Here is a 27,693-nt window from a genome sequence, read left to right on the forward strand (position 1 = left end):
TGGAAGGTGGGGGCGTTGTTTCGATTTCGGGCTGAGCATCCCGAGTGCTGCGCCCTTCCAGGCTGCGCCCTTCCAGGCTGCGCCCTTCCAGCTTCGACTTGTGTGAGTCGAACAATCTATTCACCATCTCTGGATCTAGGTCTCAGTAGTAAAACGTGGTTAAACGACCTGACTCCCTAGAATTCACACAATGGTACATGTGTCAAAAGTTGGCTCCAACTGAACTTTACTGTTCACAGACCAGTTCAAGAAAACCGTTCCCAGAGACGCTTTTCCAGAATCCAGGGTGGAGATTGCCATTTCCCTGGAACTAACTTACCTCCCATTTTATCTCTTAATACTTTTTATTTCTTTTTCCCTTTCCCTTTCTACCTCACTGGCCTCTAGAGAAGGTGCTGTGAGTAGAACTTTAATTTGAATATTTGATCTCCTACTCTTGTTTTCTATACATTTTTTACCCAGCAGTGATTCTCAACCCTGGCCGCGCAATGGAGTCATTTGGGAGCATCTAAAAAATACTGATGCCTGAGCCCCACCCCAAACCAATTAATCAAGCTCTCTCACGGTAGACATTGGTGTTTTTTTGTTTTTTGTTTTTTGTTTTTTGTTTTTTTTTTTTTTGCAAAGCACCCCAGATAAGCCATGTCTGAAGACAAATGCCCAAAAGGCCCTTGTCTCTTCAGGTCAAAGTGGTTGACCTCAGTGAAAGTTTTCCGGCTGTGGAAAAATTTTCCTCCGTGAGTAGGCAAAGGACAATCAAAATCCTAATTATTAGAAGCCTGCTTAGGCTCATCTAAGTTCCAGCCAGAGAAGGTAATGAAATCGGTTCTAGAGACAGTGCTGAGATGGCATCATTCTTGGGACCTGGCTACTATAACTGTATACTATTCTGTATTCAGGTAGGGGTGTCTGATTCTCATTCCCAGTCTTACCATTACTCCCTTTCTTCCTGAAAAAAATAATCGGCAGCCGAGTATAGAGTGCGTGGGATGGGGAAAAATCACTGGAGGCTTGTGTTAATGACTGTGATTCACTGTGACTGAAGGTGAACTGATTAACTTTTTGGACCTCAAGTTTATTTTTTAAATAAGCAAAATAATGTTTTACATCTGGCAGGACTGTTGTAAGGATAGGAAACAATATTCTGGAAACTGGAAAAATACTTTGCAAACTGTAAATTGCTATAAAACCATAAGGCATTTTTTTAAAAAACACTGGATATGGGTGGTAACAAGGGAATTGTATGAAAAAGAGAAAGACGGGCTCCGTTTTGACAGCTCAGAGCCTGGAGCCTGCTTCAAATTCTGTGTCTCCCTCTCTCTCTGCCCCTCCCTCCCCTGCTCACACTCTGTCTCTCTCTCAAAAATAAACATCTTTAAAAAAAATTTTTAAGGGGCGCCTGGGTGGCTCAGTCGGTGTCTGACTTCAGCTCAGGTCATGGTCTCACGGTCTGTGAATTCAAGCCCCGCGCAGGGCTCTGTGCTGACAGCTCAGAGCCTGGAGCCTGCTTCCGATTCTGTGTCTCCCTCTCTCTGGCCTTCCCCTGCTCACACTCTGTCTCTCTCTCTCTCTCTCTCTCAAAAATAAATAAACATTTAAAAAAAATTTTTTTTAAATAAAATTTTTTTTAAAAAGGCGGGGAGCACCTGGATGGCTCAGTCGGTTAAGCAACTGACTTCGGTTCAGGTAATGATCTCGCAGTGAGTTCAAGCCCCAAATCTGGCTCTGTGCTGACAGCTAAGAGCCTGGGGCCTGCTTCTGATTCTGTGTCTCCTCTCTCTCCCCTCCCCTGCTCATGCTCTGTCTTTCTTTCTCTCAAAAATAAACAAATATTAAAAAAAAATTTTTTTAAAGAGAAGGGAATCACCAGGTATTAAGCACCTAATAAATGTGAACCCATTAATAAGTGCTTGTTCTTTGCATCCTCACAACAATCTTGAGGTGGTAATTGAAATTAAGTATATAGAAACATCAGGTAATCACCATGAGGTTATTTTCCAAGAGTGAAATTATAAAAATTATAGTGTAACTGCTGAATCCAGGCATCTGCAGATGTGGTAAATAACAAAAGTTTTGAGAAAATTTAAAGGACACTGGACTCCAGTCAGGCTGTAAAGTGATCCAGGTTTGGGGGCATGAGACAACATGGTGTAGCTCAAAGAATAGGGTCTGTGTATTTGATGTGCCTGAATTCAGCATGATTCACTGAGCATTTACTGTGCTATGTGCTGGGAATACAACAGTGAGCAAGACAGACCTTTATAGAACTTGCAGACGAGGCAATTAAGGAGCATACGAGTGATTATTATGTAGAGATAAAGGTTACAAATAGGGGAAACACAGAATACTATGGAAGCACATAGGATGGCTCCTAATCCAGTCTAGGGGCTTAAGGGCTGCCTTCCTGAAGGAAATGTTGCACACAGAGGGCCCAGAACTGTGTGGTTAGAATACAGAATGAGGTTGTGTATATAGTAATGAGGTTGGAGATGGGGCAGAAGACAAGTGGCTTACAAGCCATATTAAGGAGTGTGAGCTACAACCCAAAGGTATTGGATTTTAATGCAAGGGAAACCGAGGAAGAGCTTTAAGCAGGGAAGTAGAAAAGGTGGTGGTGATGCAACCTATTCCATTCTAGAAAAAAATCACTCTGGCTGCAATATTGTAGATTGGAAAATGGAAAGAATTAGAAATATGAACTTCAGATAAGTAGTTGTTAATCTATGTCATGATAACCCAAGATAATGGTGACCTGTACTCAGGTAGTGGCAATGGAGATAATAAAAGCGGATGGATTTGAGACAGAATACCATAACGGAAAGGGTAGGCAAAGGAGAAGATGTGGCCAGAGAAAAACCAGGAATATGCTGTCATGTGAGCCAAAATAAGAGTGATCCAAGGAGTGTCAGCAGTGTTAAATACCGCTTCCAGGTCAAGGGAGATAAAGACTGAAGCCTAACCCTAGGAGTTGGGTCTAAGAGAATGGAGAAAGGTTTGTGGAGGAATGGTCCTAAAAGGAATATCAAGGACAAACAGGAGTTAGCCAGATGAAGAGGCAGAGAAGGAAAATCTAGGCAGAGAACACCATGTGTCCAGAAGGGCTACATGTGCTACGTGTACTTTGGGGATACTAAATGTAACGGTGTGACTTCAGGCAGTTCCTTCACCTATTTCCTCATCTATAAAATTGGAATGATAATATTGATAGTATTTATCTCACAGGACTTAAAATCATTTTTAAATGTATTTTTTATTTTTATTTTTTAAAGTAGGCACCATGCCCAACATGGGGCTTGAACTCACGACCCTGAGATTAAGAGTCTCATGCTCTACCAACTGAGCCAGCCAGGCAGCCCGATCTCACAAGATTGTTGAAGTCTAAAATAATTTGTGTAGAATACCGGGTACACATTAGGGACTCAATCAATGATAGTTCACCGCCCGCCCCCCCCCCCCATTAAAGCATCACCATGAAACAATACTTTCAGATTTTAAAAAATGAATTTAATCTCTCTCTAGAAACAGTGCACCCATTTTACAAATGTTCACATTTGGTTTTTCGTTCACCAAGATGATGTCAGTACAGCTAGTGAGATGCAGCACACCACCCTTTGCTTCTGGAACAGAAACCAGACTGCAAAGGGCACTGGGCACAGAAGCTAATGGGACTCGGAATGACAAGACAAAAAGAGCAGAAACGGTTAGTGTGACCCAACATTCTAACATGCCTGTTACATCAAATATGGTCATTCGAGGGTGGGGGGCGGGGGTGGGGGGGAAGACAAACAAGGATAATTCATTTGGGTACAATGTGATGCAATCTGCAAACCAGTACTTCACCCCCAAATTAACAACGGCTGTATAGAACAAAATGCTATTTTAAAACACATGGTTTGTACAGGTATGTTTTCTCTTGTAGTTTTTGTAAAAAAGTATCAAAACCTTCATGTCTTTAAATATATATATATACATATACAGGTGGCTTTTTTAAAATTACTTTTTATAGCACAAAGTGTTTGCAAATGCAGAGGGTTTCTGCTGATTCTTGACTATGCACATGGTGCATAGCCTGAATGAACAGAGCTTCCTGATTTCTTATATTAACTGAAAATTTGAAGCTGTAATTCCTCCACCTCTAAGTTCTCTGTGTCCTGAAAATCCCCAATGCCCTAAAAAATACAGCGTGAGAAGACTCCGATACTCTATCTTCATGCATTGATGGGAAAGGAAGTTATTTACTCTGAATGTTTAATTGCTAACTCATTTAAATTCTGTGAAATAAAGAGTGTGTGGCTGGAGTTAGGGAGAGGAGTGAGGCTCACATTCCTGTGCTCTCTCCCGACTCCCACCAGCGCCTGACTAGACAGTGCTCGGGGTTCCCTCTGCAGACTACACATCTCCAAAATTTCATTTTCTCACCGTTGAGAAAAATCTCAGAGGCTCTTGACAACATGGAATGCTTCTGTGACAATTCCATTGCCCTTATATTCAAAAAAAGTCAACTCGAACGTATGAAATGCAGTCACTATTTCCCTTTGGCCACTGGAAAGCTTGAGGCTAAAGACTGTCCTGTCGGCAAAGTGCTGGCGATGCATCCTGATGAATTTTCCATGATGCACTTGGTGCCTCGTACACAATAAATGTCTTAGAAATGTTTGCATAATTGAATCAGAAATTAAACATAAGTATTCTATAAAGTGCTTACGTTGAACCTGTCTTTCCATCCAGCCTCATTTCTTGCTAAGTCCCCCTTGAACCTTTTGCTCTTTATGATGAATTACATGCAGCTCTGTAAAGTCCCCGTGCTGTTTCATGCCCTTGTGTCTCCTCTGCCCGAAGCAGCCTGGACACCCCTATTTAGTTTTCAAGACTTAGCGCAAGGTCACTTCTACAATGCCCTTCTTGGCCCCATTCCTCATCTCCTTGTGTAGAAGTGACCTCTCTCTCCTTTGTGCCTTAATAATACTCTGGAAAGAATCTATTCTTTTTGTTTCCGCATGACTTACTCTATTGTTACCGTGAACTCCTCCGTAAGGACAGAAAACATCTGCTTGACCTGTACATCTGCAGTGCCTGGCACTTAGTTGGTACCTAGCACATGGTTTCAGTGAATGAATATACTGCAATCACAGAGAAAACTGGAAGGACCGATAGTACTTATTGCCATAAACTGAATTCCCATCTCATCTTGAGGTTAAAGGTCACGTCAACCTATTTTATAAATAATCATGCTATCAAGAGTAAATAAAATTTTCGTTTTCTGTTTCTGGAAGGCTCTTTCTGCCAGTGTCTTCATAATTCCTCTGGAAAGATAGGCCATAAGATAGGTAGCAGGTTTGGTATAATATTCAGGCAGTTCAAAGTGGTCTCTTGGAGAAGGAAAAGGCCTGGGACCAGTTTCTTTTAAACAAAGAAGAAATTGTCTGATAAATCTTCTACCCGCCTGGCATTATCTCTAGGCTTCCTTCCAGCTCTAAAATCCAATGACTCTATGATCTGGGTATTGGCTGTAGATACATGGTAGCACTGGGGCAAAAGGCAACAGAAACGCAACTACACCTCAGAATGAGGCTCAGAAGCCTCCAAGACTAGAGAGGGAGGACGGACATGACCTCCTCAGACTTCATCTTATTGACTACCATCCCACACGTGAGGATTCTGCAACTTGTCTTCTGTAGGTTGCTCCCATGGGCGTCTCTTTCAAACTGCACTTGTAACATATTCAGGAAACATGGATGTCTCTGAGAAAGTTCTGTTTCGCCATCATTTTGAAGTCTCAGGCTGAGCCATCCTGACTTTTCTCATTTTTTTTGTGTGTGTGAAGACCAGGCTCTGACTGAAACTACGCATCATTTCCCCAGGAAATTGTTTCTTTGGAGGCAGGCTATCGAACAAGTTGCTTGTTTTGTGTAAGTCTCAATATTTCTTGTCATTTTTATTCAGTCAAAAATAATTTTATTTTTCATTCTTGAAAGAGTAGTAGTGACTAATTAAGCTCCATAGGAGTTGGCCACCTGTTTTTAAAATCCTATTTGGTATTGGTCATTCTAGGTCCAGTGCCTCTCAATGAATATTTCAGGACTATCAACACATGCTTATCATGAGGAAATTGCTTGTTTATGCAGAGCATGGTGCCGACGCTCCAGAACACAGCTGTTTTTGTCAGAAGTTAGGAGACCGTGAGTGACATGGAGAAAGGTCCTAGGAACAGGGTTCTAGAACTCCAGAGTGCCTGCCTGGAAATTTGAAGGGTATCACGCTGGTAAGACATCCAAACTTCACTGAGTTGGGGGCAGCTGAGGGTGGGTGGTGTCAGAATTTGCTTACGTGTCTTGTTCCTGGCTGTCTGGTGGGAGTGACGTGGCAGAACAGCAGAGTTAAGAAAAGATCAGACCTTGGATAAGAGAGCCAGTGGGGACAGAATTCCTCTGGGACTATAGGATTATGTTTTCAATGGTAGACCCCGCAAAGAGAAAAGAGCATTTCTCCCGCCTCTCCCAAGGCCCAGGAAAAACAAAGTGTCCATGATGAAAAAAAAAAAATCTATACATATACCCAGAGTTTTTCCTTTTATTTACAAAGCAGTAAACCAAATCCCTGTTTGAACATATACATCCAATATACTATAATGTGGTGTATGCCATGTCTCCCTCAGTAGGACTTCAAGTTTGGCCACTTTCATCGATATGAACACATGATGGTAGCAAACCTATGTTGTATTCCCCACCTAAAGGAAATGGTAAAGAGTAAAGGAAGGGAGAAATAGAGATGTAACAAAACCTATTCCATTGTCCTTATCCTTGCTCACAGCATATCTCAGAGGCTGAGCATATCTCGGTGCCTGAACCAGTCTCTACAGTAAACTTGGGCTGTTCTAGAAATGCCTCCACTTAGCTCTCTACAAGTAAGGATGGCAGTAGGAGTGCTTCAGAGGAAACATCATGAAGTCAACCCAAGCATCCTGAAGGAAAATGCAGTTACTTGAAACGCTGAGCTTTACAACAAGGAGTAGCCGAGGTTCAGACATGTTCTCATGTGAGCTCATGAGACCTCCTGGCGCCGTGCAAAGCCTGTGCACTGGCCTCAGTCACAGAAAAGAAAGCCCAAGTGGGAGTCACGGCAGCCACAGGTGAACTGCAAGGCCTTTCATGACTGACTGGGGTCCTAGAAATTGCCAGAGGTGGAAAAGATCTGCTTCTCCTACCACATGTTTGCCCAAACCATGGCATCTGTTTTTTGAGCCAAATTTCCAAAGGCTTCTCTGAAAACCACAGATACCCCTCTGTGGACTGTTTTACAATATACTTATCTTTATGTACTTGAACAACAGCCACAGGTGCGCCTCTTCTCTACAGATTTCTCTCTCACACACACATACACATATAAACGTAAATGCACACAGAGTCTGTATGGTGGGCCAATCATACCAAAAATAAATACTCTCGTGTCTCTAAATTATTTATAGAACTAATCTTCTTTTTGAAATATGTTAATAAATAATCTAAATGGGGGAGGGAGTTGAAGTATTTTTTTCTTCTTCTTCGTCTTTTTTTTTTTACTTATGTTGATGGATAGCCACAAAGCATAATCATTTTATATGCCAAAAAAAAAAAAAAAAAAAAAAATCAAACCCCAAACTCCAAAACCTAAAAAATCCCCCCCAAACCAAATACCCTCTGTAAATATAGTTTTAAAATGATGAGTAAGCTACTGGACCGTCAGCCCCATTTGGTTATGTACATCATGTTAGTCACTCAGCAGTAGCCATTCCATGAAGTCCTCATGGGTAGTGCAACCAGTTAAAAAGTGTATAAAACATTATACATATAAAAACTCTCACATCCTTTGGATGTTTGCAGTTCATCATAACTTTGTGGTTACCTTTCTGCAACATAAATTAAAAAAAAAATTACACATACACACACTCACTCACACAGACCCATATACAGAAAACCCTTTCATCCAGGCATACACCATCCAGAGAGTGTAGTGCATGGGACCGAATTCCATGAGGCACGAAGGGAGTGGTCCCATCCTCAGGGCAGTCCATCATCTTCAAGGCTTAATGCCACTCGCTGGGGAGACAGAGCAAAGAAATCACCATTAGACCCACAGGAGCTATTTATTGAGTGCCCACAAAGCACCAGACATTCTATTACTTTATAGGCATTAGCTCACATAATCTTCATACTACCCCAAGAGACAGGTTTGTCATATTTATTTTATAGATGAGGAAACTGAGACTCGATGAGCTTTAACAACATTTGTCCTGGATCACATAGCACATGGGTGAACTAAAATTTGAACTCAGATCTGTGTGAATCCAGAGTTGTAGCTTTTGCCTCTTTGTAAAGGATCCCTGCAGAGATCTCAACTTCCTCGGTCCTTCCTTATAGGATTTTAGATTTGTTCAACTTCAGTGGCTTAGCTTTGGCAAATGTTTAATCCCAGGCCATTAGCCACTTGTCTCTAGCTTGTGAGTCACAATTAGGAAGGCAATCTGTCGCACCCCTCCTGATTATACAGAATCAGAATGTGATACAAGTTGATTACATTCAATCCCTTTTTCCCTCAACCTTACTTTCTAGTCATTAGATAGACTAGACTTAGCTAGACTAGTCTAGCTAGACTTACCTGCCCACAAATGGCTGACTGTACTGGACTGAACCCATTAGCCCCTGAGGTGGTCTATTCCATTGGAACAGTGGACAGTGGACTTAACTTCTTTCCTATACTGACATGAAATCTGTTTCTTTAATATTCTGATGTTCCCTGATTCTCTTAGACCCAGAGGGTTCTATACAGACAACCCTTGAAATATGAGGATAGTGTTTGAGTTCTCTTCCTTTCCTTCTGAGTGTTTTCTCCTCTGGGTTACACATCAAGCTTTCCCCAACTGGGCCTGATGTAATCCTGCTTGCCACTCTTCCATTTCCTGGATACACTCCTTGGGCAGACCCCAGTGTTTTGCTATCTTTCTCATAGCTAAGTGAATTTGGGCTAACCACTTCACCTCTCAGAGCCTTGGTTTTCTCATCTGTCAGATGGGAATAACAGGACTTACCACATAGAGTCGTTGAGAAAGCAGATGAGGTAATGTCTATAGAGTGCTTAATACAGTAACACACATGAGGTCTAGAGTATTCTAGACCAACTTGACCAGCAGAATAAAATAGAACCAGACTAGCATTTCCCATCTCTGGACAGCCTACAGACGATCAAAAGTGATCCCCCTGCCTTTCAGATCATCTTTGGGCTTTGCAAGAATACCATGGCCTTGCTCTACTAGCACTGACACTTGAGACTCTCTTCTGGTCCTGTTATCCTCCCACTCTCTCCAAGACAGATCTCTAGGCCAAAGGTAGGTCCCAGAAGTGATGGTGGAGTAAGACAAGGACAGGGGGGAGAACGGGTTGTTGAGGATACTGAACAAGATTCCAGGCCATCTGCCCCATGATGTAAGTGGAAAGAGCACCGACTTTTGTGTACATACAGACTGGAGTTTTTATCCTGGTCCTTCTGCTTCTTAGTTGTGACCCTAGGCCAGTTATTCAGATTCTCTGACTCTCAGTTTCCCCATCTGCAAAATGCAGCTAATCACATCAACTTTATAAAGTTACTGTGAAGACAATACAAGGAAGTGTATGTAAAACACAGAGTAGTGTCTGACACACAGGAGGTCTCACTAAATATCTCCTATTTCTCTGCAACTGGCAAGAGCTTATTCCTCAGGCCCTCGAGGCATCAGGAATAGCTCCTCCAGAGTGGTTATTTGTTCTACACATCTACTTTACGCGTGTAGAGTGCTTTATAACTCACAAAGCTCTCTCACGTGAGCTGTCTCACCCGAACACTATGAATTTAGGGGGCAGACAGAATGGGGGTCATCATTCCAATTTTACAAATAGAAGTGAGCAGAGAGAAGTGACTGAGACCACAAGGCTACAGAGCAGTGACACTGGGAGCCACCTCCTCAGGCTAAGCTCAACGCTTCGTCCACTGTGTCCCCCACCCCCGCCCAAGTCTTTAAAACTTGGTCAAACACCTGTTTGTGTGATTGGCCAAGGGGAAGGCTCAAGGCCATCTGCTGACCCTCCTCACTTGCTCAACTTCATTTCCCATGTCTCCCTTATGAATAATGTACAATGCACACTGCCCTGCCCCATACTTGATGATTTCTTCCACACACCCTTTCCTTGGTCAGCAACGAGCTCATCTTTCCTCTGCCCCGACACCCAGCTTACAATCTGCAGCCTTCCAGGACCGGAAAGCCGCCTGGGATTGGCTGCACCTGCCTAAGCTCACGCCCTCACTCACCAGCCCCTCAGACTCAAAGTGGCACTGCCCTACCTTGCACTTGACGACAGGCAGCTCGGAAAGAGGGTTCTTCGGGAGTTGGTGCAGCTGTGACCTTGGTTCCCCCGGCAAGACAAAAAGCTCCTTGAGGGCAGGGGCTGGGTCTTCCAGTTCTCTGGTCTCCCCAAGACAGGGCTCTGCCCACAGTGGGTGATCAAAGCTGCTGATCGCCTGACAGGGGGATGGACTGGATGACCTATGAGGTCACACTCAGCCCCCTGACTCTGCTATACAACCATGACATCTGCTCCAGACACTTTGCGGTCCTTGCTCCCCCAACAAGCCATGCCCTATTGTACCCCTCAGTGTTTGCACATGCTTCTTTCTGGAATGCCATTTTTCTCCTCCTCTCGCTGGATAATTGCTATTAACCTTTCAAGGACACAGTTCATCTGTCACAGCCTCTGTGAGGCATTCCCTGCCTGATCTCCCAAACCGAATGAATAGCTCCCCTGTTGGTGTTTCCATAGCATTTGTTCAGCAAATATGTACTGGGAGCCACCTAATTCTGTGCTAGGCACCAGGGAAACAGATTAATCAGACAATCCGGCCCTCAAGGAGTTCCCGGTCTAGTGGGGAGACCAATGTGCAAAAAGACAAGTTGACTACAGTGTGACAGGTGCTGTGATGGACAGAGGCTGTGGGAGAACAGAGAAACCAGGGAAAGCTTCCTGGAAGAGAGACTCCTGAGCTCCACCGTGGCATGACACACACAGCCGTACAATAATAAGTGACTCTCTCTCACCCCCCACCAGCAACTTGGAAGAGAGTAGGTTTCTTTCTTACTTGTGAACACGTCACATCCAGTGTGGTGCTTGGCTCACGGCCAGCATACAGTGTTTGCCGAAACAAATACATTTGAATTGCACGGCCACAGTTACCCTTCCAGGCCAAAGGTTCTGAAAATGTACTCAGCAGAAAGACATTTGGCTTCTTTACCCTAAGGAAGAGCCTCTAGCTACAAGGTGGCCCTTATACACTTCTACCCCAAACACCTGTCCCAGCATTTCTGTGTCCCCAGGGCCTAGAGGAGTGCCTGGCACATGGTAGGTTCTTGATAAAGTTGGAAGGAAGGAAGGAAGGAAGGAAGGAAGGAAGGAAGGAAGGAAGGAAGGAAGGAAAGGAAAGGAAAGGAAAGGAAAGGAAAGGAAAGGAAAGGAAAGGAAGGAAGGGGAGGAAGGAGGGGTGAGGAAGGGGGGAAGAGAGGGAAGGATGTAAGGAAGGAAGGAATTCTTCCAGCAAGGGATACTTACTGCAGGATAGACATGGCCGATCTGAGCAGTCCTCCCTATGTGGAGCTCATCTTCTTCTTCTTCTTCTGTTGTTTTCCTGTACACTGGGTTGTCAAAATTCATGCTTTTGGTGTTCTTCCGCTTCCAGTTTCTCCAGATCAGGTAGCCACTCATGCACAGCAGGGCTATTACCGCTGGAGGAAGGGACACATTACACTGAACTTCCAGAGGCTCTAGCCCACTGCTCAGACGTCAGTACACTTCTCGCCGCCTCTCTAACTTTCCTGCCCCTTGTTCCTCAGGCTGTTGTGCTGTGTTCTTCTTCTGCTGCTTGGAAGCCCTTCTCCTATCTCTTCCTTTATTAACTGCTCATCCCTTGAGATCCAGCTCAAATGTGAAGTCTTCTCAACTTCTCAAGGAAGAGTCAGTTGCTCTCTCATGTGTGTTCCGAGCCTACGGTACTATACTTTATATACCTGTACCCCCAACTAGATTGCGCTCTTTTTGGGCAGGGACTGTGTCTTCTTTATCTCTCTATGCCTGGTGCCTTGCTCAGCAACATGTACTGAGTGAATGAGTGAATTTCTTCACCACACCTTTGTCCTAATGCTGCTGCTTCCTTGGATTTCTCTGAGAAAACCATTCTCTCCTCCAATGGAGGGTGGATGGTGGGGGTGGGGTGTTTCTTCCCAAAGCTGGGACTCTGCAAGAAGAGAAGCATCTCTAGAGGGGGACACAGCGGGAAAACACAAGCTCTGAGTTGGAACAGATGAATATATTAATGAGTAAAGGAGGAAGTTCTCAAACAGAGCTGGGCAAAACAGGCGCAAGCAGCTTCATAAGAGAGTAGACAATCACCATGAGCATTCAAGTGGAGGCTGATGACAACATCCATGATGCTAGAGAGGGGGGTTTTACTTCAGTTAGACTGTAATAATCAAGACCCATTAAAGATAGGAACAAGGCAAGGATACCTGTTACCATTGCTAGTATTTATTATTCCAGAGACCTATCTATGCAGTAAGAACAGATAAAGAATTGAAGGGTACACACAGGGGAAAGGGGGAATACGAAACTTATCAGTTTTGTATGCTTAGAAAATCTTAGAAAAGCAGATGAAAAACTATTATAAATAATTTTAGTTCATCAACAGTTCATATAAGGGGTGCTGGGGTGACTCAGTTAAACATCCAGCTCCTGGTTTTGGCTCAGGTCATGGTCTCATGTCTCATGGGATCAAACCCTGGGCTTGAGATTTTCTCTCTCTCTCTACCTCTCCCTTGCTCATGCTCTCTCTCTCTCAAAATGAATAAAGATTTTTTTTTTAATTTTTTTTTTTAACGTTTATTTATTTTTGAGACAGAGAGAGACAGAGCATGAATGGGGGAGGGTCAGAGAGAGGGAGACACAGAATCTGAAACAGGCTCCGGGCTCTGAGCTGTCAGCACAGGGGCCCGATGCGGGGCTCGAACTCACGGACCGCGAGATCGTGACCTGAGCCGAAGTCGGCGCTCAACCGACTGAGCCACCCAGGCGCCCCAAAGATTTTTAAAAAATTAACAAAAAGTCAATAGCTTTCTTATTAATTAGCAATAGCCAATTCGAAAATGGAATGGAAGAAGAACAGAACACATTCACAGCAGCCCAACAAAAACCATAAAATACCTGGAATAACCTAGCAGGAAATGTGCAACTCCTATATGATCTACAAAATTTTATAAAAGGACACAAAAGACTCAAATAAATAGGGAGATGTGTTAAGTTCCTGGATGGGAAGCTTCAATATTGTAAAAACATGAATTCTCCCCACATCAATTTATATATCCAAAGCATATGATTCCACCATAGTTTTTATAAAGATGATTCTAAAGTTCATCTAGAAGAGAAGTTGGAAAAAACAGCTAAGAAAATATTGCAAGAATAATGATGCCCTATTAGAAGCTAAAGCACAGCACGGAGTTGTTCTTCTGGTACGTAGGAACAGAGAATAAAGAGGCTAGCAGCAGATCAAAGTCTAGAGAGCCATGTAGTTTAATATAAAGATGACAGTTCAAGTCAGAAGGATGAATTATTCAATAAGGGTCTTGGGAAAACTAAACAGGCCTATAGAAAAAAAAAATAGTTCAGTCTCTACCTCACACCATACTCTGTAATAAATTCCAAATAGATTGCTATCTAAATATAAAACAATGTTTAGCAGAAGAATGTATAGGGAGATATTTTAATAATTTATAGTGAGGCAGACCTTCCTATGTAAAACACAAAACCCGGAAGTCATAACACAAACGATGAACAGATCTGATACTTAAAATTTTTAAGTTTATGCATGGCAAAAGATACCATGAACACATTTATAAATCAAGAGGCAGTATGGGAGAAAATATTTGTCACATATATTACAAAGGTTTAATATTCATCATGTATAAATATTTCTACAAATAAGTAAGAGTAAGAACCAGAACCAACAGAAAAACAAGACTGTGAATAAGCAATTCATTAAGGATGAAATATAAATGGCCATTAAGCTTATGAAAAGATACCTCACAGGGAAATATCAGGGAAAGAATATTCATCTTTAACCTCTCAGATGAGCAGAAATTAAAAATATTAATCATATCAGAGTGTATTGTATCAGGGAAGCGCATATACAAGCCCTTCTATAGAACAGAATATGTCAGGAAAGGGCTTGATTTCTCTTTCACTAAGCGACGTTCAGAGAATTTTCCACTCACTCTACTCCAAATCGGCCTGAAGTAGTCTCTCCATCATCTTTAGTGTTGAAGACTTTCAAGGCCAATTCAAATGGCATCTTCTCCAGAAGGACCATCCCCTCTCCTCTGCCGGGCATCCCGCTTCTATTACAGCACATTGTGATACGTGTTAACACCTCTCTTGTATCACTTTTTATGACTAAGTCTGACTACAGGCCGAAAGCTCTTAAAGTCTTTTTTATCTTTTTCTTCCCTGGGTCCTTGGCACTTGGCACAGTCCCTTGCCCGGAGTAGAAGTTTTTAAAACTTTCACTCACTAGCTCACCACCATACTGAGGACTCCCAGGATAAATGGGCAAAGTCCCTGTCCTTGAGGTGCTTGTGGGCAAGCCAGGGAGATCAACTTGCGAATGGACAGTTGCAATTCAAAGATCCCACCAAGAGATGAGACTGGTATAAGACACGGCATATTCAGGATGCTATGTGAACAGCGGGAGGCGAGAGAATAAATCGGCCTCCGTGGTTCTCCGTGAGGTTTAAATGTTATATTTTGGCCATATCGAACTTCTAGTTCCAAACCCACTCTCTCCCCTCCCCACGCTATTTCCCGGTGCTGGTTTTACTTCATGCTGTTATCACTGCTCAGGTTGCTCTGGATTCTTCTTCATTTGGCTGACTCAGCTCACATTATCATTTCCACTAGGAAACCTTCCCTACCGATTCCAAGTTAAGCACTTCTTCAGCACTTCCAATGGACCACATATGGCTTTGTTTTAGGACTTCCCCTGACATAATCAAAATTATCTGTTATGTGTATCTCTCCGACAAGACTAAACTTTTGGAGGACGAGAACCATGTTTTAGTCATTTTTAATCACCTTCCTTCCACCTCACAGAGGCTGGTACCTCGCAGCTGCTTGATAAAAGTTTGTTGAAAACCAAACAGAAAGAAAGCAAAATAGCATGATCTACTAAAGGAATGGCAAGCAGCTCTCCTCATTCATTCAACAAATACTTTATTTCCTACCACGTGCCAGCCACTGCGAGCAGCTGGGGAGAGTGGCGAGCAAGAGAAGCTCCAGCCCTGTCCCCATGGAGCCTATGGTCTGCCTTCACATGGCTGGCATGCAGAGTGTGAATAGTGGGGAGCAGGGGTGCACTGGGGGCTGCCTGGGGTCAGGTCCTGAGGGGCCTTGTGTGCCAAGCTAAGAAACTAAATTATAGGACTGGGAAGTGGGTGGGAAGGCTGCCGGGACAGAAAAAGTCAATGAGACAGGTCCGTGTGCTAAGTGCTTGGCCTTTCTAGTGCTTTTCCCCAGACCCGAGCATCGGTTCTCTTTTCCACAGTAACTCGGGGCCACACTCACCCATGGGCACGATGATCCCAATGACAGCAGCAGTGACTGTTGAGCCCATCTTGCCACCTTCATTCCCATCTGCAAAACACAAATGTGCAGAACGATGCTCTGTCACCCAAGTCCTTGCTGGCCTCACGCTGTAAGAATTGCCCAACTGCTTCCTGCCCTCATTCCAAAGCGATGATCCTGGCTAATGCCGAACAATGCAGTCTTTCCAGATCCTATCAAAACTCCCTTGAGGTGAGCAGGACAGAGGTTATCTCCCTTTCACACATGGGGAAACAGAGTCTTACTGGGGTTCTAGGGACTCAAGAGAGAGTGACTGTCCAGCAGAGCTGGGACCCAAACCCAGGACTTGTGCCCCAAGTCTCTTACCCTTTCCACAGTATCACAGTATAGGAAGCTGGGGGGTGTGCCTGGCAGAGTGAGCACTTAGGTCTCCATGTTGCTGACTGACTGGGGCAACTGCCTTTGCCAGCCGGTATCTGTTCCTTGGTCTCTGTTGTTTCGGTGGTCTGTTTGTCCATCTGCATTGCCAGCTTATTTTCAATAAGGAATTAAATTGGGATGCGACATAACATAGTGGAATCAACGGCACAGACTCCTGGGTTTGGGCAGGTTACCTACTTGTGTGGGCAAGTTACCTACCTCCTCTGGATGCTGTGAAGATTAAGTGAGAGAATTCATGTAGAATCCTTACTTAGCACAATGCCTGGTACAGCCTTGCCTGGTTCAAAGTGGGTGAGGGGCTGGGTGGGGGGTGTTTCGAGGCCTAAATAAGGTATATAAAAGCACATTCTAAACTGAAAAGGGCTAGAAAATGTACTGTATTTTTAAATTTTTTTTTATGTTTATTTATTTTTGGGACAGAGAGAGACAGAGCATGAACGGGGGAGGGGCAGAGAGAGAGAGAGACACAGAATCGGAAGCAGGCACCAGGCTCTGAGCCATCAGCCCAGAGCCCGACGCGGGGCTCGAACTCACGGACCGCGAGATCGTGACCTGAGCTGAAGTCGGACGCTCAACCGACTGAGCCACCCAGGCGCCCCTGTACTGTATTTTTAAAGTATGCTGTGCCATCTTTTCCACTCTTAAAACTGTCTTCATGATAACATCTCTATAGCACTTTTTAGTTTACAAAGCAGTTTTTCGGATCCACTGACGGCCGTCTGAGGTGTGAAGAGGGCCTTCACCAGCTACACTCGCTCCAAGAGGGCAGACGATTGTTCCGGCAATGGCCCGGATGCCACCCTCGCAGCACACCCATTTCTCCAAGTTACTCTAAGGCAACCTAAGTGTTACGGGGAGAAAAGAGGGGGTAGCACTGCTTGGAAGGGCTGCCACCCCCTTGCTGCACATGAGCAAGTGCCCGGCGGCCACAGCAAATCCAGAGCGGCGTGAAGCCAGTGGGGAGACTCTCTGCTCGGAGGCTGTGCCCCAGGTGACAGGAACTGGAATTCACCCAGGTGTCACGTGCCTCTCCAAACTTCAAGATGAGTGCTCTGCTCTGGAAACCCAGCTTCTGCTGGCAAAATGGGTCCGATGAGAAAGGTGCTGCTGAGCCGCCTGGCTTCTGGGCCACGTGTGGGATGAGAATTTAAAAGATGGTTTATCTTAAATGAACTCCCCCTGGCAGGTGACTCAATTAAAAAGGTATTTGCTGGCCAATGAGACAGAACATTTCTAGCAGTGACAATTACTGCTCCCAATGATTTAATAAGTGCTAAACTTACTTATTTTCATGCCAGGGTTTGGAAAGAGGCACAAGCAGGCCATAGTTATGGATATTACTATCTGGGGAACCTGCCGAGAGGGCTAAGAACCGAGACCAGAGCTTCTGAGGTTTCCAAATCTGGGGGACACCCCCTCATACACGTCAGTAACGCATGAAACACACACCCAGTGACAGAAGAGACTGTGTACGTGAGCACTTCTGTTTACACCGCCTTCTTTGTCTGTCCTAGTGGTCTTGTGAAGCATGTAGGGTAAGGGTAATTATTCTTCCCACTTTGTAGGTGAGGAAACTGAGGCTCAGAGATAGGAAGTGGCTTCTTGCAAGACCCTCTACAAGTTAGTGGCACCTAAGACTTTTAAATTGTAGGTGGGCACCTCCACCTGCTTCCTCAGCGAGGTCCAATATTCTGTTCTGATATGATCTCGTCTTCCCACATATCGCCCCATCATGAAAGAACACAGAACTCATTTACTTACAGTGCTGGGAGTGGTTGCTGGTCGCAGGGCTTGGGGTAGATGGTCTGATGCTTGGAGCCCTGGGGACACTAACTGAGCTGGGGACCACAGCTGCCAGGCTTGGTGTCTCTGTGCTGTGGTTCTGGGAGGTGAGGCTGTGGACGGTGGTCCCAGGGGCTCTTGCGGTGTCGGCTAGTGTCCTCGTTGTGGTAGGAGCTAACATCGTAGTTGAGGTAGATTGAGGTGCTGGAGGGGAAACACCGTGGAGGTCACTTGGACAGAGAGTTTTTGTTGCTTTATGTCTAACTTTTTGCCTCTATGAATTATACTTATGAACTCATCCTCATGGCTCAGCTCAAATGCCACTTCTGGGAAGCCTTCCCTAAACCTCCTGAATGGACTATGACCTTTTCTTTAGCTGAATCCCAAGCACTTTGGGTTTATACTGCACACTGATTTGATGAAGACAAGTCATTAAAGCAAGACTATAGAATTAGGTGTGGGAAGACCACTGTAAAAGATTGGGAGTAGGGGAAATCACACAAATCTACAAGGATCTTACATGCATATTATTACCCTGCTAGGTCGAAATTCTCACTCCACTTTAAACAAAGTGGAACATGGAAATCCCAAATGATGCAGCAGATTTATGGTCAAACAAAAGGCCTTGGCCCTGTGTCAACACTGAACGATGAATATAAACTTGTATGGTCAAAGTCATGACTATTAGTCTCAATCGTATCACAAAAGGGCTTCTTTTTGTGTTAAGTTCTAGGTGAGGAAGAGGCAAGCTCAGAGTCACCTGCATATAAACAGTAACTGAAGCCATAGGGGTCAAGGGTTCTTAATTTCAGGTCTTTAAGGGGTTCCAGAAACCCCCTGAAACTGAATTTAAAATGTCGTATGTATACGTGCATTTTTCTTGGAAGTAAGAGGAGAAAGCCTCAGACGGACCCTGGGGAAAACCAGCATACAAGGAAGGTAAAGAAGAGACAATAAGTAGCCAGAAAAGACAGAGGAAAACCAGGAGCATATGTCATCCCAGAAGCCCATGGAGGGTGTCAGCAGGAGGGGGTCTCGCACTGCCAGGGGCCAGCCCTCCTGGTAGGTCTGCTTACCTCGGTAGCACCTCTTCATGTCTGGGCCCAGCCACATTGTGTCAGGACAGGCACATGTGTACTTGGGAGAGGGGCTGGAGATCTGAGGAGCAGGAAGGCACAGGTACTCACAGCCTCCATTGGGCTGGGCACTCAGCTCACAGGCATCTGCAGCTAATGGCACAGAGACAGAGACAGAGTTGGAGCAAAGGTAAGGCATGCCAGTTCCTCCCTTCTCCTGAGGATGAGCCCCTTCCCACTCGGCTTGATCAAAAAGCTTTCTCTCCTTTTACTGGACACCTTCCAGCAGTGTGTCTGGTGTTTTACCCCCACACTTTCATTCAATCCTGATGACAACTCAGAGAGGTGGGTGTACGCCCCAGACTGACAGATAAAAGACACCCAGTTTCAAAGAGAAAAAAATCGTCTAAGTTATAACTCTAGGGATTTTAGAGATAGGATTTAAACTGAGGTCTATCAGGGTGCCTGGGTGCCTCAGTAGGTTGAGCGTCCGACTTTGGCTTAGGTCCTGATCTCGCGGTTTGTGGGTTCGAGCCCCGTGTCGGGCTGTGCCGACAGCTCAGAGCCTGGAGTCTGCTTCGGATTCTGTGTCTCCCTCTCTCTCTCTCTCTCTGTCCCTCACCCACTCATGCCCTCTGTCTCTTTCTCTCAAAAATGAATAAACATTAAAAAAAATTTTTTAAATAAATAAATAAACTGAAGTCTGTCAAATTCCAAAGCCTGTTTCCCCCCTCTGCCACATGCCACGTCTATTTCTTTTTCTTCTTTTTAAATGTTTTATTTATTTATTTTTGAGGGAGAGTGTGTGTACAAGCGGGGGAGGGGCAGAGAGAAAGAGAGAGAGAGAGAGAGAGAGAGAGAGAGAGAGAGAGAGAGACAGAGACAGAATCTGAAGCAGGCTCCAGGCTCCGAGCTGTCAGCAGAGAGCCCGATTCAGGGCTTGACCTCACAAACCGTGAGATCATGCACGGTCTGAAGCCGAAATCGGATGCTTAACCCGACTGAACCACCCAGGCGTCCCATGTCTATTTCTTACTTAAATTTCTAGGTCTAGAATCAGGCACCAAGCTTATCTCCTTTCCCCACTGTGCCTTCCCACTGTCACCTGGCACCCACACCTCAGTTACAGTTAGACTTAGTACTATATCCTAGTGATAGAGAATGGGACAACCTAGTAGCAGGATTCCTGGCTTCTATTCCCAACCAACAAGCTGGACTGCTATGGCCCTAGGATACGTTAGCTCACACTACTGCAAAATGGGTACACATAATAAATGAGAAGCAATGTGTTCCTTCATGGCAGAAGGAGCTCTTGAAATCAGATAGACCTGAGTTTGGGTTTCAGTTGTGCCACCTGCTAAAATTATTTTGCCTCTCTGAGCCAGTTTCCTCCGTTGTTAAATGAGAAAAGTAATACCTGTTCTTTGTAGGCAAAAATAGGGCTTTATGTATTTTTTATGCCCAGCCTTATTTCACCAAGAGCTGAAGGAAATGAGAGAAAATATGTGACAGCGAAGCACTCTACCAATGAGAGGGACTGTTGCTATACCTTCTGGGTGTGCTGAGACATTACATTACACGAACGTGAATGCAGCCTACCTAGGGGAGGGAGAGGACAAGGGCAGGGGACCTGGGACCAGGGAAGGCTCACCTCTTGGCTGCTTCAGCTCATGGAAGATGACAATGTCATGTGGGTTATTGAGGTTCTCAGCTAGGATGGAGATTTCCAGGCCATTGAGCCGATTTGCACTGAAAATGGCCTCATTCTCCAGGTCTGTCCAGAACACCTTGTCCTGTAGGGCACAGATGCAGAGGATGGGAGGCTAGAGCGTAAGTCTGGGGGTCTGGCCCCAAACCACAGTCACAAGAACTGCCCTGCCATCTCCCCTGAGCTCTCCTGCCCACAGATTCGCAGGGGGACACTCAGCCTCTAGTCTGTGGCATATACTCTGGTTCCCTTCTGTCACAGAGGGCTATTTGTTGATTCTGGGCCTTGGCCTGGAGACTGCTCATTAATGCTGAGCTAGGTCTGCTTCCTGGAGTCCAGAAGAAACTGAAGGTTGGGTCTTTATAGCTGTTACCATTACTGGGGCCTGGGACCAAGATTGGAGGGGATGTATGAGCTGCTGAGGACTTATTCCCTGCAAGGCTGTCCTACGGCTTCTGGTTATACACACATACACATCCAGTGCTTAGTTCATACAAGACTACAGGTGCATCTGTAGGCAAATCCATATTTATAGGTATAACCATGCAGCCTCATGCACAGATCTGGACACATACCCCTACGTTCATCTACACACACAAAGGCACACTTGTACCTACATAAACACTTAACTAAGTATTGGTATACATATTTACATATTCACAAGCATGAGCACATAGAGAAAGGAACAATTTTAAGTGGATGCATTCATGTATACGTATGCACATACACCATACATGTACATGCCACATATATACACAAGCACATACATGTCTGAACACACCTGTCTTTCGAAGCAGGGGCTGGACTTGAAGGTGGGGCTTTGCCCACAATTTCAGAGCAGTGCTGAGTGAGGTCACTCCAAGCAGATATTGCCAATGCCCACCATAGACCAGTGTCCCCTTGCTTTCCCTCCCCTTGGTGGCAGAATTAGTTTAGGGGAAGAAATAGGTGTGTGAGACCTTGGTTGGTTCTGGCTTCCTCATTCCCCAAGGAGAAAGGTTGTTAGGGTCAGAACACAGGTTCAGGAGGGTCTTGACTCTTCACCCTCTGGGGAGCTTTGTGAGGGCCGAGATGGTGTCCGACTTACTTCTGTGACCCCAGGGCCCAGCAAAGGTCAGTGAAAGTGTGCTGAACTGAACAGCACCTCTCAGGCTATTTCTAACAGTAGGTTTTATGGAAATGTATATTCCTTCTTCCCTCTCTCCCTTTATTGGGTACTTCTGTATATGGGGGTTACAGTGCCAGGTGCTGAGGGTACAGAGAGGAAACACACATGGTCTAGCAACTTACCCATGAGAAGGGCTCTGAAAGAGGTCTTTGGAAGGGAGCACAGGACAAGAGGCTACGAGGCCTTTGTCTGCAGGGAGCTCACGCATTGTGTACACATTTGGCTTCCCTATCCCTTTTATTCCCTTTAGATAAGTCTCAGAGAGCTGATCGGTTTGAGTAAGCCTTTTCTAGGCTTCAGTTTCCTGATAGGGCCACGTCTCCTGTCACGGGGCTCACCTCAAACACAGCTATCCCAAAAGGGTGGCTCAGGAAGTCAGGGGAGGAAATCAGCATCTTTCTGTTGCCTCCGCTGAGGTCAATGCTGGAGAGTTGGTGCAGCTTGGAGTCTACCCAGTATAAGCGCTGGTTCAGCAAATCTTGGGGAGGAGAAAGGGGACAGAGGATGGGGTCTTGAGTTTGGGACCCCAACCAGGATCTCTGCTCCTCTGTGCCCTCTTCCCTACCCATATTTCTGGGCCTGGCCTCAGACTGAGGCCAGCCTGGGGCAACCGTCAGGAAATACAGGCACTGGCACTATTAGCGGGTACAGAAACAAAACCCATGGAGCTCCAGACGGTGGTCAGGATCAGGTAGTAGGACAGGCCCCCAATCCAGGGAAGGCAGGGCTCACCCAGGGTGATTCCATTGGGCCACTCAATGTTGTCTGACACCAGCGTTTGCCGGTCTACACCATTGAGCCCAGACTTCTCGATCTTGGCCTGGTACCCCCAGTCAGACCAATACATGAACCTAGAAGAAAGAAGAACTCAATTGTGCTTGTTGTCAGGGGACAGGGTTAGGGCTGTCTATGTCACGGCACTCAATGACCCACTGAATGTTGAAGATTGCGCGTAATGGGAACTGGGAAGGGCTCTGAAATCCACTGGAACCATCATCAAATCTAACAGGTAGCAGATGCGTTAGCTTCCCCTCATCTGAGAGCCTGGGGAAGTCTGTATTCACGGAGAGCTCATCTGGCCTCCGTTGCACCCCTGTGAGCCCCTTTCTCCTTCTGGCAGCTCTAACCAGAGTCCAAGAGGCCAAAGCGAAAAAGGCCCTTGTCAACCCTCTCTTACTTTCCTGGTGTGCAGAGGAGAAAGTGGACAGCTTACCCAGGGTCACACAGCTAGAACTCTGTCCAGGGTTTCTTTCTCTTCTTTCTTGAACATTTATTGAGTACCTACTCTGTGCTGTTTATGGAGTACCTACTTGTGTGGCAGGCACTGAGCTGAGTGGTTTCACCTCACATACTTACAAATGCAGTCACTGCCCCTCTAATCCAGTCCCCACAGAGCAGGCAAATGAGCCTTCAAAAATGTAAACAAGTTGTCACTCTCCAGTTTTTAAACTTTACGGCGGCTTCTCCTATTGCCCTTAAAATAAAACCCCAAATCCTTACCACAGCTGACAGAGCTCTGCATCATCAGGCCCCTGCCTACCTCTTTGATTGTCTCTTCTGCCATCATCCCCACCCTTCCAAACCCCACACCTCCCCACGGGGCTCCTTAGTTCCTCCAGGGCAGGAACTAAGTTTCTTTGTCAGACAGGCCATCACAGAGCCTCGGACCTCCTCCACTCTTCCCCTGGTTACTTCTCAGTTACACATCTCTTCAGTACAAAACCTTTCTCTGTGAGTAGGCTTACCCTGTTATTATCTCTCAAAGCACAGGATCTTTCCTTCCTAGCACTTACCCAATCAGTTTATTTATGTACACATTTGAGTAGTTTGGTGTATTTCACTGTCTGTTTTCCCCACTAGTCTATAAGCTCCACTGAGGGCAGGCTCGTCTGTCTTGTGCCTCATTGTGTACCCGGCAGGTGGCTCATGCATAATACACAACAAGCTCTTATTTAATATTTGCTGAATAAAGTTTTCCTTATTAGTTCCATTTTATAGATGAGTAAATTGTGGCTCAGAGGGGCTGACTTACCTCGGATCATACTGCTCATGAGCAGTGGAACCAGCCTTCACATTTAAATACAAACTCAAGTGGAACTCGAGAGCCTGTGTGCTTAATTCTCCCCAAAACTGCCTTTGCTGAAACCAGGTGTCAAGCCAAGACCGACTCTGGGCTCAGGGGGCTGAGTGGTTGCCCTGGATATTTTCTGTCAGCCACTTTGGATTCGCTCTTCACTCATCCCCGTTCTGCTCTGTACACCAAAAAACTGACCCATGTGTGAACCACATCAGTGGGCCTGGCTCCCTAGCCTCCTGGCTTCCAGGTGCATTCGGCAAAATATTTGAGCAGAGGGAGGGAGACACTGAGATCAGGATATTTTTTCTGGACTCCTCTCTACAAAGTTGCCTCCAGCTGGCTACTGCTCTGAAGGTGACCCTCTTTCCTTCCTGGACCAAGTACTCCTCCCTGCTCCTGCCCCTCAGTGCACTGTTAGGGACAGTGCATTAGATCTCATCCATGCCTCTGTAAAATAATTCCCTTGTTAAGCCCTCCTCAAATGATCTTAATTTGAGTATGCGGTGGGTTTCCTGCTGGGACCCTGACAGATCCATAATGGGCCGGAGATGAGCTAGGTATAACTATGTGGGGGGAAGCATACAGGGAGCAGGGCTGAAGTGGGGGCTACGTGAGACAGCTGAGCATCTATAGGGTGCCTGGTCCTGTGTGGGGTCCACCTATGCGTGTTCATTAAATGGTGGCTGTCAAGTCACTGCCCGGGGCCTCACACATTCTCTTAAGTGGCCACCCTGGCCCCCAGCTGTCCTCACTGGAAGAAGAGGATTTTCTTATCCCTGTTTAACAATTAAGGAATCAGTAATTGGAAGAAGCTAGCGATCCTTGTAAACTTAATATGACACAGCTGCCAAAAACCATGCCCTCTCAGGACATCCCCACTGAGGAAGGGAGGGAGGAGGCCTGCTCTGCTCAGAATCTCTACCCCCAAAAGGGAGGTGTGGCCAGATCAGGGCAGCCTGGGTGGTGAGGGGCCCAGGGCACTCTGGGCACAGGGGTGGGCAGCCTGGAGCAGAGCAGACCCAGTGATCTTGGTCCTCCTGTCTTGCTGGCTGTCATGCAGGGCAGGGAGTAGACATGTTTGATGTAACTCCAGAGGCCAATGCAGAAAGTCAAAGTTAGGCAGATTTGGGAATGTGAGAAAAGATCCGAAACACTCTAGTGGGCAGAGCTGTCTTGAAATGAAACAGCCCCAGTGGGAAACCCTGTTCCTGGGAGCAAGGGAGCAGCCACCAGATGCCCACCTGTGGCATGCAGCAGCCTGAGGAAAGACTTCCCGCCCCAGGAGCTTCTACTAGGCAATCTCTGGAGCCCGATTCTGCTCTGAAATGCTCTGATTCTATGATATGATGGGCAAGCAGTGGAGTCCAGGAGAAACCTGGGACTGATGCCCAAGGAACCCCTGGTCAGGGGTAAATAGTCTGAGGGACCCACACGGGCTTTCTTCCCTTGGGATGCCTGAGCGGCTCAGGGCCGTCCAAAGTCTTCAAGAAAGCTCTTGTGACAGACACACCAGGACTCAGTGCCACTGGTGGGGGAATGGGAAGTCTGGGTGGGGACACTCACCCTCTCAGGGGGTCGACCGCGATGGCCCGGGGTTCACTGAGGTCACGGCTGAAGAGAGTACATCGGCGGCTTCCATCAATTGTGGCCACTGAGATGGTCTTGTTGCCCGAGTCAGTCCAGTAGATGTGCTTGTGGACCCAGTCCACCGCCAGGCCCTCTGGAGAGTGCAGCTGCTTGTCAATGAGGACCTCCTGCTCTGCCAGGTCACTGGCCTTGTCCATGTAGGCGCTAGGAGCAACCAGAGCTGGCCGTGGGGCAGGTGTTCCAGCCACGGGTCCATCTGGAGCTGCCTGGGTGCCCTCTCCCTCTCTCAATTCCCTCTAGGCCATGGCAGTGGATTTGAGAGGAACTTGGCTACTTCCTATTCAACACATTTCCTGGGCCACCAAGGCAAGCCTACGGGCTTCAGTCAGCCACAGCCTCTGGGCTGGAGGAGCTCAGGTTAGTGGGGGACGGGAATTTACAGACAGGTAATTACAGTGCAATGTGACTACGGAAAGCATCAGAGACTAGAGCAGCAGAGAAATGGAGACTCCATTATCCTGGAGGGCTGCAGAAGGCTCTGTAGTTGAGTCCTGAAAGACTAGTTCGCTAGGAGCGCAAGGAACAGAAAGCAGAAGGAATAGCATGTTCAAGTGCCCAGAGGTATGTGTTCTGGAATAGTGAGGTATTCGGTGGGGGTAGAGCTGAGTATGTGGGATACAGACTGGAAGTACATGTAGGCAGGGGCCACAACCTGACAGGCTCTGCAGGCCATGCTAAGCAGTGAGGATTTTATTCTGGAGGGAGTAATTGAAAAGGTCAGAGGACATGGCCAGAGAGGCATGTTAGATCACTGTGGCACTGATGCACTGGAAAGGGAGGGAGTGAAGGCAGGGAGACTGGCTAGGAGGCCATTACAGCATCCGGGTGAGACATGAAGAGTCTGCAGAAAGGCTGTGCCAGTGAGAATGGAAAATAGGGGCTGAGAACACAGTAGACACTCAAGAGGCAACACTAACAGGACTCTCTGTCTCCCAAATGCTGTTCTTCCCAAGGCTCTCTTCTCCCCCATGCCCTCTCTCTAGTTAATTAGTTCCATAGTGCCCACTGCCACCCAGAACTCTGGCTCTCCCATTGTGACAACTCTCTTAAGCTCCAGACTATAAAGGCAGATGGCTCCTCTCAGATGTCCCATGGACACCTGGAACTCATGTCCAAAACTGCCCACCCCATTCCCCTCCCCTCAGCCATCCTGAATGGGCAACCCCCCCGACCCCATCCTCCTCTACTGCTAAGATCTCAGAGAATGGCATCACTGCCCACAAAACCTTCCAAGCCAGAAACTGGAAACCCCCAGAATAGGTAGTCTGTCATCAAATCCTGCCTCTTCCAGGCATAACTGTTGGACAGGCACGGCTCTAGCTGCTTCTGTGTGTGTGAACTGAGTATGTGTCTGTATGTTGGGGGTGTGGTAGGCATCAAATTGTCTGTGAGTAGGAATTGATAGATCTGCCTCCATCCATCCATCCATCCATCCATCCATCCATCCATCCATCCAATCGTTCTTTCAACAGTCTACCCCATGCCTGGTCATCAGCAGTTCTGCCATGTGGATCTCAGGACAAACAAAGCACATGACGTCTAAAGGGGAGCCCAGGCATGCAGGGAGGCAGGCTTGTGGTATTTGAGAAAGACCTATGAGAGGACCTCCTCATGTTGTGTGAGGACTTCTGGAGAGCCAAAGTCCACTGACTATGGCATCAGACTGGGGGTAGTGCCAGCCAGGAAGGGTTCCCTGATGCCCCATATTGGGTAAGAGGCCCCCCTCTGTACTTTTCTCTCAAGATCACCACAAGAGACGTCACTATGTTATGGGTATGATCCTCCAGGCAGGACCAGGTTGAAGTCATCTTTGACTGAGTCAACCTCAGTCATCCCCAGAATCCAACACACAGATACACGAGTTGCTTTTAAAAGTCCTCACCAGGGGCGCCTGGGTGGTTCAGTCAGTTAAGGGTCCTACTTCAGCTCAGGTCATGATCTTGCAGTCTGTGAGTTCAAGCCCCATGTTGAGCTCTGTGCGGTCAGCTCAGAGCCTGGACCCTGCTTCGAATTCTGTGTCCGCCCCCCTCTTTGCACTTCCCTGCTTGCATTCTGTCTGTCTCTCTCAAAAATAAATAAACATTAAAAAAAAAAAAAAGTCCTCACCAAAGTCAGAAAGTCTTCCTTTC

The 27,693-nt window shown here is 46.2% G+C and overlaps 1 protein-coding gene, 1 long non-coding RNA gene and 1 other non-coding gene across 13 annotated transcripts in view; 1 reads left to right on the forward strand and 2 right to left on the reverse strand.

Annotated features, from left to right (window-relative positions):
- The first annotated feature begins 14 nt into the window (after window positions 1-14).
- Window positions 15-6,898, forward strand: LOC122241350. 4 transcript variants are annotated; one of them, XR_006221437.1, is made up of 5 exons: window positions 15-102; window positions 3,572-3,700; window positions 5,825-5,909; window positions 6,052-6,262; window positions 6,811-6,898. It is a non-coding gene; the product is annotated as an uncharacterized LOC122241350 (long non-coding RNA). The 4 variants fall into 4 exon arrangements; XR_006221439.1 differs by lacking the exon at window positions 3,572-3,700; XR_006221436.1 differs by lacking the exon at window positions 15-102 and having other exon boundaries at window positions 3,492-3,700.
- Window positions 3,279-3,351, reverse strand: TRNAK-CUU. The gene has a single exon. It is a non-coding gene; the product is annotated as a tRNA-Lys (tRNA).
- Window positions 6,899-7,407: 509 nt separating the features above from the next.
- The window catches only part of LRP8 (LDL receptor related protein 8), a 75,905-nt gene continuing 55,619 nt past the window's right edge, over window positions 7,408-27,693 (reverse strand). For 5 of the 8 annotated variants that reach the window (XM_042997225.1, XM_042997224.1, XM_042997221.1 and 2 more), the window contains 10 exons: window positions 25,481-25,708; window positions 22,573-22,691; window positions 22,179-22,318; window positions 20,616-20,757; window positions 18,965-19,117; window positions 17,868-18,092; window positions 15,666-15,734; window positions 11,610-11,782; window positions 10,351-10,527; window positions 7,408-8,075 (listed from right to left, as the gene is read on the reverse strand). In XM_042997225.1, the coding sequence (XP_042853159.1) occupies window positions 8,037-8,075; window positions 10,351-10,527; window positions 11,610-11,782; window positions 15,666-15,734; window positions 17,868-18,092; window positions 18,965-19,117; window positions 20,616-20,757; window positions 22,179-22,318; window positions 22,573-22,691; window positions 25,481-25,708 (1,465 nt within the window). In that variant the 3' untranslated portion in view covers window positions 7,408-8,036. The remainder of the gene's footprint in view (window positions 8,076-10,350; window positions 10,528-11,609; window positions 11,783-15,665; window positions 15,735-17,867; window positions 18,093-18,964; window positions 19,118-20,615; window positions 20,758-22,178; window positions 22,319-22,572; window positions 22,692-25,480; window positions 25,709-27,693) is intronic. The other 3 variants (XM_042997226.1, XM_042997223.1, XM_042997222.1) reach the window with 1 other exon arrangement.

The sequence above is a fragment of the Panthera tigris genome, chromosome C1 (genome assembly GCF_018350195.1).
Source record: "Panthera tigris isolate Pti1 chromosome C1, P.tigris_Pti1_mat1.1, whole genome shotgun sequence".
In the NCBI taxonomy this organism is placed as follows: domain Eukaryota; kingdom Metazoa; phylum Chordata; class Mammalia; order Carnivora; family Felidae; genus Panthera; species Panthera tigris.